Source organism: Haplochromis burtoni, unplaced genomic scaffold (assembly GCF_018398535.1).
Source record: "Haplochromis burtoni strain Fernald_Lab_line unplaced genomic scaffold, NCSU_Asbu1 Contig_120, whole genome shotgun sequence".
NCBI classification, from domain to species: Eukaryota; Metazoa; Chordata; class Actinopteri; order Cichliformes; family Cichlidae; genus Haplochromis; species Haplochromis burtoni.
The window spans coordinates 1,544,839-1,562,057 of record NW_024582481.1 but is presented as its reverse complement, the minus strand read 5'-3'; the positions used below and the strand labels follow the sequence as shown (position 1 = coordinate 1,562,057).

The following is a 17,219-nucleotide window of genomic DNA, read 5'->3' as shown; positions in this document are numbered from 1 at the left end:
GGTGCAAGTTCCCCAGGCTGATTGTAGCAGATCTGCAGCATAAAGACTGATGTTTTATCGTCTGTATAATGCTACACTTGATTAGTAATTCCACAAAAAGCAAAAGAAGTTAAACATCAAAGTTCGACTTGCTTGCCAATTCATTAGTTACAGGTAGTGAGTACTGGAATGGACCTCATTTTACCTTCAGAGCTCAGTTTCCTGTTCTTAGCTGACTGGAGAGGCCTTCTGCAGCTCTAGCAAGGTTCAACATGTTGTGGATTCAGAGATGCTCTTCTGCATGCCTTGGTTGTAATGAGCGGTTATCTTGTTACTGTTGCCTTCCTGTCAGCTGAAAGCAGTCTGGCCATTCTCCTCTGACCTCTGACATCAAACGAGGCGTTTTCGCCCAGAAAACTGTCGCTCACTAAATATTTTCTCCTTTTAGACCAGTCTCTGTGAACTCTGTGATTAAAATCCCAGCAAATCAGCATTTTCTGAAATTGGCTGATTAGATACTTTTTCACTAAACTTACTTACTAAACAGTTATACCTAACAAAGTGGCTGTAAGTGTATTTGTTAAATGACAACTAGGCCACCACAGATATCTCATAGGTTTTATTTACTTTCTGACTTGAAATGGTGTTAAAATAAATACAAAAACAAGGTGTCAAGCTGAACACAAGGATTAATGTTGAGAACTTTTTCTACATTTTAAAATGGAAAATTCCATCTGCATCTTCACAAATTTCCACTTTAATCCAGGACTTTACCAACCCCTTAACATTTAAAGTGTTTACAATTAAATGATGACTTGAATGATGACAGAAAGCGCTAAGAAAGTTGTTTAGCAGAATCTGACTGTGCTTGATATTTCCTCAGTGTAAATGACCACAGCTACTTTGTGGCTGCAGAAAAAAAAAAAAAAAACCCCAACAGAATAGGCAATAACTTTTAACAAACAATCTAGTGAGCAGTTCCTATCTACATACAAGATAAAAGTGTTCTTATAAAAAATATAAACTACAAGCAATAATGGGGACAATTACAGAGATATGACCTTGGTGTTCTCCTGAAGAAATCAGACCACATGCCCATTAAACCCGCACAAATGATCCCCATTAGGAAAAGCCACATCATACTGGACAGGCAAAAAACATGCCAAAATCAGCTGTACCATAGTGGTTGCTTCAGTTGTGAGTCATAACAAAAAGGCTAGCCATACTAAAAACACGATGACGTAACCTGTGTGCATTTGTACAACAACGTGGGGCGGGATACATATATGTGAATATATATTTGGAGTTTTTTTACATGGGGATGGATCTAATTTATGATGTCTCTGAATAATAAAACTCATGCAACATGTAAACATGTTATTTCGCTTCCTGCCACTAACTAAATTTTTACAAGACATAGTAGTGTGCGCGTATAAACAACACTGTAAATGCTCTTATTGTTGTGTGAGAGGAGATCTTTCCACGTCATCCCAGATGATCAGGTTGTTCTCTCACTGGTAGCATCAGTTGCAGTGATGAGATATACAACAGTTTATACCGTTAGCGTCCCGCTTATGTGTTGATAGGACACATTAACAGGAGAATCAGTCATGCAGTTAGAGCAATGTACAATCAAGTGGTGACATAAACTGGAGTAAAGGTTCAGAAGGTAAAAAAAAAACAAAAAACGATTAAAAAACCCATCAGTGGCAGAGGTGGTGATATCAGAGTACCTCTCATCATGTCAGAGTTTTTCACCCGAGTCTCTGAATTTCACACGTAGGGTCGAGAAGTTGTCAGACCACAGACACCCCCTGCACGGGACAGTTAAGAGCTGTTACTATGTCGGGCCTCTCGATGCGGGCCACTGCAGAGCACAGCAGTCCCAGAGTGGAGCCTTCTTTCTGGGCCCAGTTAGAGAGGAGTGTGTGGGCCGGGGCCTCTCCCCGCTCGAACAGATCCAGCTGTTCAGGCTCATAACCCAGCGCCGCGCCAAGGTGCCTCCAGCCTCGGCCGCTTCCTTCTTGCAGGAGGCGCTCCACCTCTTCCTGTCTTTGTGGAGGTAGGTTCGTGTAAAGACGGCTGTCCTGCTTGTCTCTCATGTTACCTGTGAAAAAAAAATCCAACCAAAGTTACCACATCTGTCCGAAAAGCAGTAGCAGTGCTTACAGTATATTATCAAAAGCTATAAAAAAATACCACAAACATGGGCGCTAGAATAATTGTGTCCTTTTAGAAATACCAAGTTAATTATTGCAAAATTAGGAAGTTTACAGTTGTTGTGGAAAACACTGAAAACTTAAAGGTGATACAGAGATTTCATCCAAACAAAGAGACTTTGTTTAGTTTTAGTGTTAGTTTCTGAAAGCCACAATGCAATACATGGCTTGTCTGCCAGACATCAGTCTGCAGACAAGCTTATATAAAACGGAGCTATGGTTATAATATAACTTTTTGAACTTGCTTTCATATATATATTTGACCCCAATCAAATATCGCTTTTCTTAAATTAACCCCTGCAAAATACAGTTGCATTTTATTATAATAAAATAGTAATAATGGATGAACTTGAAAATGAAATTCCTCCTGTGGAAGTTTCCAAGCTAACCAATAAACACGGCAAAGCTCATGGAGTTGTCTCAAAAACAGAGGAGGTTAGACCAAACACACATGTGATTTAAAAGGGATTTTCAAGGCACGTCAACTTCCAAGAGACACGGCAGGCGGCATCATGCATAACTTTAAAAACTCATCGGTAAAGCAGCAAACGTCCCTGGGCATGGAAGAAAGGTTTTGCCGAGAAGAATCAGATGTTTAAAAACAACAGCTGAGATAATAACATATGACTGATGTCTTGGATTGTCTGAGGCACCACGTCATTTAAAAGAATAACACAATGCGCTGAGTGGATAAACTGTAATCGCTCGACTTTCCAGCAAGAAATCATTCCTCGGCGTATTTCCAAGTTGGGACTGGTTCCTGAAATGTCCTCACTTCTCATTTAGAGGCACTGAAAATACTTTTCAGGCTTTTAAAGAAAGCAGCGTGAGCTGAAAGTGTTTGGTCACGAGGAATGAACTAAAATTCCAAAAGCGTGGGAGAAACAACAATAAACATTACCCTTTGGCCTTCTTCTCATCATTAAAGTCAAGCATTGTTATTGTTACTTAAAAACTTTAAAACTGTCAACCTGGTTGCATAAATATGTACACCCTTAACCTAATACTTTGCTTCAGTGACTTCTTATTTTAAAACACCATCTAGTCTTTTTAGGTAGAACTCTATCAGCGTGACACGTCTTCACCCTCCCTCGCGTTGTCTCCTGTGCACAGCTGTCTTCACGTCCGCCCACAGATTTCCTGGTGTGTTTATAGTCGGGCACGTCCAAAATTTTAATCTTCCCCTGCTGAAGTAATTCTTTTGTTGATCTGGATGTATGCTACGGGTCATTGTTGTGATGAAAGATGACATTCCAGCTGAAGCATGATGCTGCTGCTGCCATGCTTCAGCGTAGCTATTGTGCTCTTTTGGTGATGTGCATAACTTTTGGAATTACGGCAAAAAAGTCCAGTCTTGTCATTTTCCCACATGCTTTTAGGAAGACCGGATGTATTTTGTTCTGGAAAACTAGCAAGGCTTGGGTATTTTTCTCTGCAAGAAAAGGCTTCTGTGTTGCCACCCTACCACATAGCACAGACATATGAAGAATATGAAGATTGTTGTCACATGCAGTACACAACCAGATCTTGCCAGAACTTCCTGCAGCTCCTTTAAGGCCTCTTGGCAGCCTCCCCGACCAGTTTTCTTGTTATCTCTTCATCATTTTTTGAGGGGTGTCCAGTTCTTGATAAAGTCACTGTTGTGCCATATTATTTCCACTCGTTGATGACTGTCTCCATTGTGCTCAATGGTATATTTAATACCTTGGGAATTCTGTTGTACCCTTCTCCTGACTGATACCTTTCAGCAATTTGACAATTTGTAAACTCTCAGTGGCCCTTTTTGCCGTGACCAGATTAGTTTAACAAAATGGGTTGATTTTGGTTAATGCTCAGTTATATGAGGGTGTGCACTCTTATACAAACACACTACACATTAAGCAGTCTGCTTCTCATTTGAATTGCAGAGGTTATTCGTCATATTAAAGATGGAAAAAGCTCTGAAATTATTTATATTGACATCCCAAAAACCCGCGATGGGTGGAAAGGTTGGGGTTTTTTTTGTATCCACTGTTCTCGGGGAGCTGCTAGATGTTTTAGCAGCATTTTTAGAAAGCTTGAATCATTTGAAATCAGTTTAATTTAGTTTCATAGCGTCTGTGGCTATCATACCTTTGCTGGGCTGGTTGTCCTGTAGGCTGTAAGAATCCAGAAATACACCACTGTCGCTCTGAAGCTTCTCTCCTTCTGGAGATGTTCCCAACTCTGCTGCACGGGCCTTAGAGAGCGCCTTCTTCTGTTTGCATGACCTCCAGCTGTGAAGACCACAGTAAAAACAATGATAGTTAATTACCCATTAGGTCCTATTTTTAAATCACTGGGGGAATATGTACAGATTCTTATGCACATTTCAAAATTAGGACCCTTCTTCAGCGAAAACCTACCATTTATAAGCCACATAAATAAGCAAACCCAGCACCACAGCAGCCAGAACAGACACATATACAAGAATGTTGCTGTTGCCGCTCTCTTCTTGTGTGGTTAAATCAGTCGTTCTAGGAGCAGGACTGGTCTTCCCGTCCTCCGTTACGCCGGGCCACCGAGGAGCATCGGTTTGACCGGGGCGAGAGAGAATGTGCAGCTTCTTCTCTGTGAAGATTAGGAGATGGACATGCGCCACAGTGAGGAGCATTGCATGTGCACATTTTGCACGTCAGAACACATTTGCACACCATAAATTAGGACCAGATGTAATGATAGCCTCAGCTATCCCACTCCCCTGAGGTTTTCAGACCTTTCATTGCCCCCGTTTCCAGCCTGATTCTCCCTCCTGCCGTCTGCCTATTTTGGGATCAAACAGTATATCGTACTGTGCTGACCCACGAGGGGTCAAAGAGTCATGACTTATGGACCCACGGTGTGCACAGATGACCTAACTCCTGGAGAGCGGGTGTAGCCATTTGGGAGCGAGCAGACTTGCTGTCAGGGTCAGCAGCCTCGCTTGACCTTCAGGTTTTTGAGACAGTTAACCTAAAGACCTGTCAAGCTCATATCAATTGGACTACAGCACTTAAGTGGGCTCTTTTTCACAACTCATGTTTCCCAAGTCACAGTGTTACAAAGTGAAGTGTAGATGCAGATGTTGACCACATGTCCTCATTTTTTCAGAGACTCTTCCGCTGCTTGTCTCCCCCTTCCCTTCAGCTCTCTCTTTCATCTTTTTTTATGCACTATTGCCTGCATCAGATCTTTAAAGGATAAAGCTCTCACTATTCTGTATTTTCCAATTATCAGCCAGTTATAAAATCAAGACCCCAATCAACCCACTGGGTAATTTATTTTTAATATAATTTATTTTAATAACTTTTACAGCTGATAAAAGCCTCCCCCATGATTATTCATGGTTCTTGGTTTATTCTTGTTAAAAGGGAGTTTTTCCTTTCCCTCTGTCCCTTCATGCATTTTATTTACTGAGTCTAAATCTTTGATAAAGCTCACCCATGCAGAGTGTGTCAGATTGGGGCAGGCAGGACCGGATCTCCACCTCATTTTCAGAGCACCGAGCGCAAGGCTGACAGGGATCTGTGGGACGAACCGCCTCCGAGAAGGTTCCAGGGCCGCAGGTGGCGCACACAGTGTCTCCCATAGAGCCACACTGCCGTACAACCCCCTCACCACGACTGCATGTGGAGCAAGGTGTGCACAAGCTGTACGAGCTCAAAAAGAAGTAGCCTTTGTCACATTCACACTGTGTGTTTTGAGTGGCAGAGCATGGAGAGAAAGTGGGAATACTGTGTGGACACCTAGCACATGGAAGGCAAGAGCCAAGGTCTTCAGATGAGGAAAATCTGCCTATGGGAAAGATTACAAACTCTGCGTCAAACTGGGTGAAGAAAATGATGAGGCACTTGAAACACGCTGAATCAGAGTAGTAACATTAGATTATAAGTGCTTACCCTCTGGGCACGGTGCACATGTGGTGTCCTTTTTCCCACATTCTACCTTCACTTCAAACCCAGGAGGGCACAGACTGCAACACTCCCCTGATTCAGTGAACTTACCGCTGGCACAGGCATTTCCAAGAGTAACCTACAGCAAAAGTGACACAGTAAGAAAAATAAGATACCCCTACTGGGTTTTTTTTAAGGCAACAAATCATACGTTTGGGCCATTTTTGGATATAAAGTTATAGGACTGCACGATTAAAGAAGCAGCAAAGAAGATAAACTGTAAATGCCCCCCCCACACACACACACACACACACCCCAAACCCGCCTTGTTTTTATCTTTCGATCTGCCTTGGTTTTCACCCACAAGTGCTCTTAATCCTTATCTGCAAGTGGGTAATGGAGGTCCCAGCTTGAGTTATGACATGACGAATAGATCAGACATTCCTAACAGCTTGTGCAGGGAGCGAGGGTGCCTGACAGGAGTTGCTGGATTTAATCACATGGCTTTAGGTCATTGAAAAGAATGAAACATAAAGGGGGAAGTAAAACAACCAGAAAAGGAGCGTGAAAGAAGTAAAAGAAAAAAGAAAAAAATCTGAGTTTCTGCCTCTCCACTCATTCTAAATTCTGTGTGAATGAGCGCTCTCTGTGTGAATTAACTATACTGGTTGTGGCGGTGACTGGGAATAAAGGAGATGGCCCCAGGCAAGAGTGTCAGTTAACCAAGGCTGCTCAGCATGAGAGTGTCCGTTTGGGTAAGAGGAGCGCTTTGAAGTCACAAAGCCCCGCAGGTGTGTCTGTGAAGGTCAGTATTTCACTAACACGCCCTTCTCCAGGCTCTATGCAACGGCATCTTAAACATGCACACATATTTAAGGGAGATTGACCTACTCCGCCTGGGGCCTGACAAGAGCAAACAGATGTCTAACAACTAACCTCCTGCAAAGGAAAAAAGTAACAGCTAAACAACCTCAGTGATGTCTCTCTTTGTTTCTGAAGTCTGCCAAGACACTCAGGAGACATGTGTGAACCTGTAGCCTCCAACAAAAGCCCCCCAGATAAAAACCACACACTCACGCACGGACACACACACACACACACAGACAGTGGTGCGACTCCAGTCGCGAAACCCAAAATGTTCCGTGCTGATGATACAGGCGAATCGGCTTTGAAACTGTGCTCGACTCGTACCAAAAACAACAGCCGGTTTGACCGCACAGCTTACAGAGGAGCCTGATGATATCTGAACACCAGCCACACAACCCAGAACAGAGGCATTTAGGAGACTGGGGTGGTAGGATCCAGCAGGGAGGAATCAGGATATCTGAGTTGGCGTCATAACCACAATAACTTGTAGCACAGAGGTATCCTGGTAACCCTGGTTTGCCCTCTCCATGTGACTGATGAAGTGCTTAATAACCTTTTGGCCTCTTAATCTATCCTTTGGTAAATATTTAGTGACAGTGGCTCTGTTTTGTTTTTTGGCATTTTTTTGGTGTGTGTGTGTGTGGGGGGGGAGGGGGGTGTTGACCTCGAGCTTGAATTTGTAGCATTTTATAACGCCTGGTGTGGGTCTGGTTGGTGTAACTCGTTAAACTTGGCTGGGGGGCCAACTGTACGGAGAGCAGGCGCCGGCAAATACTTGGCGCTTAACCCATTGGTCTCCAGTATACAATGAAAGATTTAATTCATGCCACACTGGAAACCAGCGGGAACTGACATCTACTCCTTACAGGAATAAATATCTACTCAATGTAAATTAAATAGTACTCCTTAAGGGTAAATTAAACTTTAAGTACTAAGAGGAGTAAATTATACTTTTACAGTACAATGATGAGTTTCCTGTTTAAGTCTAGAAAGGAGACATAATAACAGAAAAAAACATCTAAATTATTTGTTGCTTGTAAACTCAGAAGGCAAAAACTGTTATTTTTAGTTTCGTGCCACATAAATCGACACACTTTGCTTTCTAAACATGTATATAACTTGATTCCATTTAATTATTGGCTCTTGTTAATCATCTTGCTACAGCTTGTGTGGCTACAACGTCATACCTTGTCATTATGTTCACTTTTCAAGCAAAGTTTAATTTCCCTCAGAGTCCTCTGGGTCTTATCTGTTGTACTGGGGGGGTTATAAAGTCTGAGGGGAACCAAGCTGCAGTTGCTTTTTCCATCAAGGTAAGAAGCTGCAATCTAAAGGGATTCCCCAGTGAGAACAGACGGACCACCGAGGAGCACAGCTTTCAATGGGGCTCTCAACTCCACGGCTGCTGGAGTCACTCAGTCATCGAGGATCTCACACACAAACACACATACACAATTCATTTCAGCCGCCTCTCTGCCTGAAACATTTTCTGAAGTGAGCTCCCTTTTAAAGCCTGCGGATGTGAGTTTCCACTGTTAATCTAATCTGTGTGAAAATAAACATGAAAAGATTGCTCTTCGCCTGTGAAGATGCTGACCCATGATATTTCACAATCTGGCTGTGGCAACAACAGTGAGAGGTCTTTCAGCAGAGTCAGCCCAGGCTGAGAGGGGAAACCTGTCTGAGCAGCACATCTGTGCCCATTCCTGCTATTGGTGCAGTATGCAGGCAGCATGAGGGACAAATTAAAGGACACAGGGTTCCACCACAACCGTGATCCTAAATCAAACGAGACAGCGCGCGCAGATACACCAACTATTCATCTAACGGTTTTCAACTCTCACCAAAGTAAATGAGGTAATTAAAAGTACTAAATGATCCTGAAGTCTGCCTACTCTGTGGAAATTCAAATTAGGGTGGGAACACACTAAACTACCCCCTTGCATGCACGCACACACACACACGCACACACACACACACACCACAAACTGGGAGAAAATGATGATAATTGCCTTGCTCCGGATATCCAGACCCCAGCAGTAGTAATAGACTAGGCCACATTTTCACCAGGAACTGCCACTAGTAACAAATGTATTAACGCGTACAGTAAACTAAATGGAAAATGTGTTGTAGAAAGAGTTAAGGTAGTAGAAAAACACCCAACTTCCACACTGAATCATATAGTGACTAATGAAACAATTATTTTTGGAAACAAAAGATTCCTTTTGTGTTTTTTCCAAATGAAAAGCATCTTAAATTCCACAAATTAATCCTACTGATATTATAATTATAAAGAGATACCTATCTTTTTTTTTTAGAACTAAAGCCTTATCTAACCACTTTGATCTAACAAAAGTGCTCTGACTCTTAAAAAGCATGTCTAGACAGGACTACAAGCCCCATGGGCTTTTTCAGGTAGATGAGTGTCAAATTATTGTCTGCAACTGTGAGGTAGAGGCTTTCTTTGCACCCTGATCCTGGCTTAATGGCATGCTATCAAACACCACCGAAACTATAATCTGTCTTTAAATCATACACCATTTATTTTAATGTGGCTGCTTAATCTTGATAAATGGTGTGCTCCTGGGTTTTGTTCCTGTTTTATGTGTTTGGTTCATTGTAGCCGGTGTGATGGGCTTAAAATGCGAAGTTTCGTGGGAAAACAATGAGATTGCAATAAATAAATAAATAAATAAATAAAACACACACACACACACACACACACACACAAGAAGAGGAAGAAATAGTGCCAAGGAGGTCTTCAGTAGGCTTCGTCTTAGCATGTGCATCTGAGAAATATGTTTACCACGGTTCGATTCCAGTTTTGTCAAGAGAGCCTTTCAAAGACGCACTAATTTTACTCTATTATCACCTCTGACGCTTATATACACCAACATGTGTCGTGTGACAGCCCTGACGAAGTACGGTTCTGTGTTGTGAAACAGATTTCCTTTGGGAGCAATGGTGCAAACTGAGCTGGATTAAGTTTACTCAAGTTTAAACAGACCCCTGATGTAAAGCCACGAGTGTGGAATAAGTAAGAAACGCCTTATAAAACACGTCAAAGTGAAAATTTGACTTTAGCTCATGTGGTGGTAAAGCGTGCAATAAACTGTAGCTTACTTTTAACAGCAGAAATGCGCATACGACAAACGGTTTCATGTCTTCAGCTCCAAAATCCTCTTTGGCCTCGACACACAGGGGCGTCTCAAAATCGTCCACAGAACAGTGTTTTCACTCTGCAGCCTCCAACAATGGCATGAAAAATGCCAAAACCTCAAGTTCCCCGAGTCTAGTTAAATACACCAACTTGTCCTAAAACGCGCTGGTTCCACAGAAAGGAGAATTCGGTCATAGTCCAGTAACCAGATGAGGGTTTTTACGCGTGAGGAAGCAGTTTTAAAATGTGTGTAATCCTTCGGTCTTCTCCGCGTAGCGCTGCAGCCCGATGCGTCTGTGTCAGTGCATTCCTCAATGTTACCTTAAAACAAAGTTTCTTCTGTCTCAGCTCACAGGACGCACCAACTGCCACACTCCTGCAGCTTTGCAACAGATGAATCTGCTGCGAGTTCTCAGGAGCCTTTTCTCCTCCCATCTACTCGGCTTTCAGTGCGGCTTCGTGATTGGCTGCATCCCGGAGCTCGGTAACAAGTACAGACGATACAGGAAGGGAGAAAAGTAAAGGTAACCGTCATTGTTATCGACGGTGTGTCAATGTTATGTATCTAATGTTACGTGTATTAGTCTACAGGCTCAGTGCACTAGCTTAAAAAGAGCAGCCCCAAAGTTTCCAGTATTAAACACAATAATGGGACATTAATACATAAACAGTCGTGTTAATAAATGGGATAAAGGTATTAGTTTATAGACTAGACTGTTCAGATAGTTTGTACTGATATTTATTCATTTTTTCCCAAATGTTATTGTAATTATTGCCTCTCCTGCATTTATCTGTCTGCTCTTTTTGTCAGTTAGCCAACAAAATAAGACTTTACATGCAGATATGAAATGTGTTGCATTGTTGGATACTTTTTTTTTTAAATCTGAAGCTGAGTAATCCTAGTGAAAAATGCGTAAAAGCAGGACTTTACCGATCACGTTTTACTGCGTTAGGCCCTACAGGGATGCTCGCAAAGAGCTGTGATCAGTTGTTATCGGAAACAAAAGAGGGCATGCGAATCAAACAAGCGCCCTTAAGAAGAAGTACATGTTTGATCTCAAGTAATTCAAAAGATTAGAAAACCAATCCAGGCTAAATCACACACCTTGTAAATTCTAGAGAGCGCATCGCAGGGGGCCCGGAGACTTCAGAGGCAAACAAATGGAAAGATCTCTCAGACACAATACTACTTGCACTTCAAAGCCTGCCGAGAGATAAGAGGAGACTGAGGATGTTCCTCCTCTGATAAAATGCCAAAAAAAATATTTGAGACAAGCAGGGATCTCCTTTGCGTTCATTCATAACAACTGACAAAGTCTCCGCACTGCAAAAACCTCAATCTGCCTGAGGAATTCTTTTTTAGTTTTGAGTCTATATTTTAAACACGTCTTTTCTTTTCTTTTTTCATCCTATTAAATCTACTTTCGGCTGCATGTTTGTTTAAGTTTTAAAAAAAGAAATTACGCCGGATGCCCTGCCTGACTCAAACTTCGGGATCTGCGTCTCCTTCAACCAAGGAACTTTCGTTTGTTAGGTGAATGTGTAAACCACCACAACGTAGAGCTACTATTGCCCTGCAAAATCAAGTATAATTTTTATCTTCTATGAGTTTATAATTGAGGCACTATGAGAGTGTGAATCAAATAAGCGCTCTTAAAAATACATGCATTGTTAAATAACGCAATACGAAGAAAAATAACGTTTATTTCAAGACTGATTTAAAAATAAATAATATAAATGAGTTTGTAGTTACAGCAGACAAATCTGCCTCACTATGAAAACAAGCCTAAAAGTTTATTTTTATGGGGAACAGGTTCCAATAAGATTATCTTACTGGAACTAAAGAAAAAGAGTTGGGGGTTTTTTTTTGTTTTTTTTTAGGATTCAGTAACCATCCTTCAAAGCAAGTTTTATCATAAATCAGAAAAATAAACAGTCTTCATCAGTGTCTTCCCCCTTCACTTGTCTGCATTATCTGGCTGTAGGAGCACAAACTGCTTATCAGAGTTTGTTTGTAGTTATACATGACTGGGAATGATAAGGAAGCTATAAAAAGGAAAGAAAATGAAGTTCTTCTCCACAGGCCAAGGTGAAATGGACCAGTGGAGGAAAAAAAAGAAGAGGAGGAGGACGCGGGGGTTGGGATCTGAGGTCGTTTGAGCGAGGACTATTTGAGAGTTGTTGCAGTTCTTGGCAGGAACATCTTGAACAACACCAAAATTGCAGCATATCATGAAATCAATCCCCTCTGCCTGCCCTCAGGTCTGGAGAGGTCAGACGGAGATGCTGGCAGCAACTGGGAGCGAGGTGTTAATCCCTCCCTCCATTGTCAGAGGGACCACATCAGAGCAACTGCACCCTCCTACTACACTTCCCTTATTCACTGCGCTGTGGTTTGTATTTGACTGGAGGTCCACAGGTCAGTTTTACCACCCACCTCCCCCCTCCCAACCCTACTGAATTGTACCTCATAGAGGCGTTTATGGGGAGGCTGACAGGATGTTCGGCCCACCAGGAGATCAAAGTCACTTGAAGTAAATGCGCTCTTGCTTGCTGTGACCTTTTCAACTCTTTTAGGGTTAACATCACAGACGCATGCAAGGCTGGGATTATGGAGGAGCTGGATGAGCTACATTGTGGCAGCAGATCAGTTTCCTTCCTCCTGGGGTTCACACACACACACACACATATACAAACACACACACACGCACAATCAGAGCTCATTTTTCAGCCCTATCATCTGATCAACCTCAGGTAACAGGGCTGTTGGTTCACTGAAAATAAGACGATTGAAAGTAAGCATCGGGAAGGAGCAATACAACTTCTCACACTGAGAGCAAACAGAAACAATAATGTCTTTAAAGTTACACGGAGCTGGACGTTTCTTTTACTAGAGCAATGCCACCACTTAATAACAGTGGGAAAGAGAAATGGATCAAGTCCAACTGCAACACGCATGGCGTTTCTTACGGATCACTTTGAATCTGAATGATTTCAACACCAAAATTAAAATACATAAAATACAGCACGACTCAAAAGTGCTTTAGATGGAGGATCGGGACTGCAATGACTGCAAAGACGTACATCTAAAACTGATGAATTCAAAGTCTCTGAGAGTTACTGCATAGTTGTGTGAAATAATGCATTCGCCCTGGTTAGAGCAAAACGTCATAAACCGATATCAGTATTTGCAAGACGTGTTTTATTCACAGACTGTCTCAGCAATGCACAGCTTATACATTTATCCTTATCTTACTGCTGTGTAAATATGATTATTTCTAGACAGTCTGAACCCATTGAATCAAACAGTGGAGAAAAAGGTTGAAATGAGGAGTAAACATTTCATTTCAAATATAGTTTCCTTTACATTTCTTATGCATTTATTCAGAGAATCTCTGACAACTAGTCATTTTATGTGTGCAACATATTATGGGTATTGCTTTCACCCAGATAGTTCCCTTTGTCTTTCTCCCATTAATGACACTGCAAAACATCGACTTTGTTCCAACCGCAGTATTACAAAAAAAGAAAGAAAGAAAAAAGAAAAAGGAAAAAAAAAAAAGCTGGCAGGAAGTGAATTCCTCTAAAACTCACTGACAGACTTTCTACACACATGTTTCAGATGTTCTCAGTACTTCATAAGCGGTTTTACAATACCAGCACAGTCAACAGTTCATCGAATCCACGTCTGAGTCACAGTGGAGTAGAAAAGTGTGTTCAAAATGGATCAGCAGGGACAACAAATCTGACATATAGTGATTTTAGATTCAGTGTTTATACAAGGCCTTAGATGAAAAAGGCACTTTTGAGCTCAAATATAACAGGAATACAGTCATATGGTGAACAGAGTAGCAACAAAACCATTCCAGAAGAATTTATAAAAGCCTTAACGCTATCATGAATAAGGCAACAGAGGGCCCTGCATTTGAGGTTCATTGCATCCAAGCTCCACATAGTTAAAAAAACGAATATACTTCACATACTTGACCATTAAAGCAGTTATTGCTTTAATTGTAACAGTCTTACATTACCTAGAGCCTTAAGGAATGCAGAGATTATAAAATGTGGTATCCTGGTGTATTTCTGGTGCTAGGATAAGGATCTTTCAACCACTAAACATTATAAAACGGCATTAAGTATACTAGCCTTGTTACCCCGTGTCTTTCTTTACAAAATCTGACCTTTTGTGGTATTACCAGTATTGCAATTTGGGAATCTCAAGCAACATCTACTGTAGTTTTTTTCAAGTTTTCAGGAGTTTTAAGAAGTTGCCATTGCCAAAGAATGGCTTTGGGACATTCAACAGTACAGGGATTGTAGCCGTGTCTCCAACAATAAAGGAGAAAAACATGGAGCCCGGGGAGTTCACAGCATGACTCGTCTTTGCGTCTGAGGCTGAATGTGGATCAGAGTGAGTCAGTCCCCTGAAATATGACTCAGAGCACATACAGTTCGACAGCAGTCCACAACCGCAAACACGGAGCTCTTCTCCATACACAAAACAAGGCCACTCTTTGGAATGATGCTGATTAAAAACAGTGTAACCATCAATGAAATATGCAATAAAATATAAAACCATTTAAGAGTAGAAAGTGCTCAGTGTATAGTTGCTCTCTCAGAGAGACAAGTGGCTGGCTGGAGAGCATAGTTTACTATTCTTTACAGTTTGTAAAGGACAGGAGGCCTTGTTGAGTCTCGCGAGCGTGTGACGATGCATCCTACAGAGTCCTCAGGGTTCCTTCCGACTGTCGCTCGTCTCATTTGCCAGCATTCTCTGTGGGATTGTACTCGGTTTCACCTGACGACACCTGAGAGATGCGGCGCGTGGAGCCCCACAGACGACGGGAGAATTGTCCTGAGCGAACCTGAAAGGAGGAGGGCCAGCACGTTAATCTTCACTTCTAAAAAGGCTCGATTATCATAAGAAAAACCTTGTTTTCAGCAAATATTTAGCATACAAGAGCCTCCTTCCCACACCCCCACTCTCTCACATCTGACAGTTACCACTCCTGCTTCTCACCTCCTCTGGTTTCCCAGCCCCCACCACAATTAACTTCCCGTCTTCTAGTCCCACTAGGATGTGGCTGCACTCTTTGGTGACAGACACACTCCTCACAGTGACCCTCAAGGCCAGGGGTGTCACCAAAGCATCCAGGCTGCAAAAGAGGGAAGAGTTAGAACCAAACATTTTTTTGCTCTGAAGTTTTGTGCAAATGCTATAAATTAGCAGCCTTTAAATTAACATTGCACCGTGTTCTTCATCTCTTTACCTGTACAAGTCCCGAATGTGGAGGTTGCCTTGAATAGTTCCCAGGATGACATATTCAGACACCAGGTGGAGTGCAGTCACCTGCTCCTCCATGGTGAAAGAAGACAGCAGACAGCCGTTCACTGAGTAAACATGAATGGAGTACTTGCCCTGCAGGAATAAGCAACGTTTGGATAGTGACATAAGCGGAAAGAAAAAGGGAGCCGTACATTCGAATGCATTAGAAAATATATGTTTACTGGACGTGCCTTCTTGTTGGAGCGTTCCTCCAGAGACGTCTGTACCACAATGTGGCCTTCCATTCCCACCTGTAGCCCGGAGATTTGGGCGGGTATGCAGCTTTCGTTAGGTGGCCGCAATGTTCGCAAGAACTGGCCTCGTCGGACTGTGTGCACTATCACAGTTCCATCCTGGCACACAGGAAGCACAAGCAGAGCTTCATTAAAGATCCAACAGCACTTCAAGCTTAAACCTGTCATCTTGTCATGCTGCAAGGTGACAACTCTTGGCGTAAGAAGTCAAGTTTAAGTTCCTGTAATAAGAACTAAGAATTGCAGACCTGAATTTTCTGTTTGCCCCCTGAGGATTTGATGCTATTTATTTATATAAAAGTTTGAGGGGCAGCTTGGCAGGACGCCTTCTGTGCACTCTAATCAAAAAAACGGAGTATTTCCAGAAGGGAGAACACATCTGAAGCATACTATCTTCTGTTGTATGCTACATGTGCAAAAGATCAACACTGGGCCACAGCCTGGCTTGATTTTCTGAACGTTGCCTGGACTTCATGTGTGAAACAGATCTAGATCATTTAATAATGAGATACTTTGGAGATTTAAAAAAAAAAGCGCTGGCATAACATCTTTAAATTTCTCTCTTAAATAGTAGCATAAGTACTTTTATTTCATCTTTAACACGTCCAAGTTTTACATCTCTGACCTTTGATCCTGAGACAGCCATGTCCAGTTCAGTGCTGATGGCCACACAGGTTACCTCCTGGTCATGCCCACAGAGAATCTGTACTGGCCGGGGAGACAAGCTGCTGGAGAAACCACCCTGAATGACAAAAAAAAAGAGAGAGAGACTCTTTGCATGAAGGCTTCATTTTGAGCACAGCTGCTTCTTAGTGCAATTTACAACTGCTGCATGTGAGTGAGGCTAAGCATAAAGATGATCACCTGCTGTAGAACCTGCCACACTATACAGGATGTGTCCCTTGAACCAGAGATGAGGTAGATGCCACAGAGATCCAGAGCCAAGCAAGTAACAACGTCTTCGAAGAACACACAGAAACACAGATAAATGCGCAACAATGCAAAATACAAATATTCCTTTAAGACAGATAACCATCAGAACTCACCGACGTGCCGGCAGATCCTTCCAACCAGCTTGCCTTTCGCCAGCTGGGTGACGCGGAGACTGCAATCCCAGTGTCCCCCGCTGAACAGCAGGCGACCATCGTTAGACACGACCAGCACCTGAGCGCTGATGTCGACCCCAGGAGCGAAAGGTCCGCTCAAGAAACGCTGAGTTCTGGGACACAAAGCGGGATTGGAAAAGATCAAAGCGACTTCCAAACAAACAACAAGAGCAAGCTGTGGTCTAAATGTGGACGATTTATAATGTGCCATAAAACTGTCACGACTTCTGCAGATTACAACCTGTGTGAAAGAAAATGTTCAAATGGTTTTTATCGTTATTTATTTCCTGTTTCCTGATCCATGGAAACGATAAGCTGAAAATAAGATCCAGTAAAGCAAATTTCAATAAATTAAAAGGAACTCTGAATCATCACGGACGAGGACAGACAGATGTTGTGCTTCCATCCAGCTATCAGG

At 42.3% G+C, this 17,219-nt stretch overlaps 2 protein-coding genes across 5 annotated transcripts in view; both read right to left on the bottom strand.

The window, feature by feature from the left end:
• Positions 1-583: 583 nt before the first annotated feature.
• nradd (neurotrophin receptor associated death domain) lies at positions 584-10,569 on the bottom strand. The gene is made up of 6 exons (XM_005934819.3): positions 10,079-10,569; positions 6,095-6,227; positions 5,637-5,990; positions 4,583-4,787; positions 4,311-4,453; positions 584-2,086 (listed from the first exon to the last, which is right to left on the bottom strand). The coding sequence occupies exons 1-6, from the start codon at positions 10,115-10,117 to the stop codon at positions 1,776-1,778; spliced, it is 1,185 nt and encodes a 394-aa protein (XP_005934881.1). The 5' UTR covers positions 10,118-10,569; the 3' UTR covers positions 584-1,775.
• A 2,729-nt stretch (positions 10,570-13,298) lies between these two features.
• The window catches only part of nbeal2 (neurobeachin-like 2), a 32,389-nt gene continuing 28,468 nt past the window's right edge, over positions 13,299-17,219 (bottom strand). For all 4 annotated transcript variants that reach the window (XM_005934820.2, XM_014337628.2, XM_014337630.2 and 1 more), the window contains 7 exons: positions 16,742-16,914; positions 16,560-16,654; positions 16,321-16,437; positions 15,633-15,794; positions 15,386-15,534; positions 15,136-15,271; positions 13,299-14,980 (listed from right to left, as the gene is read on the bottom strand). In XM_005934820.2, coding sequence (XP_005934882.1) covers positions 14,873-14,980; positions 15,136-15,271; positions 15,386-15,534; positions 15,633-15,794; positions 16,321-16,437; positions 16,560-16,654; positions 16,742-16,914 — 940 coding nt within the window. In that variant the 3' untranslated portion in view covers positions 13,299-14,872. The remainder of the gene's footprint in view (positions 14,981-15,135; positions 15,272-15,385; positions 15,535-15,632; positions 15,795-16,320; positions 16,438-16,559; positions 16,655-16,741; positions 16,915-17,219) is intronic.

Bases quoted from the DNA above. Each gene is read 5' to 3' on its own strand.
- nradd (XM_005934819.3), bottom strand. From the start codon at position 10,117: ATGAAACCGTTTGTCGTATGCGCATTTCTGCTGTTAAAA. The intron at 6,228-10,078 runs GTAAGCTACAGT...CTTTTGCTGTAG, and splicing joins GCGCATTTCTGCTGTTAAAA to GTTACTCTTGGAAATGCCTG. The intron at 5,991-6,094 runs GTAAGCACTTAT...TCTTTCCCATAG, and splicing joins ATGTGCACCGTGCCCAGAGG to GCAGATTTTCCTCATCTGAA.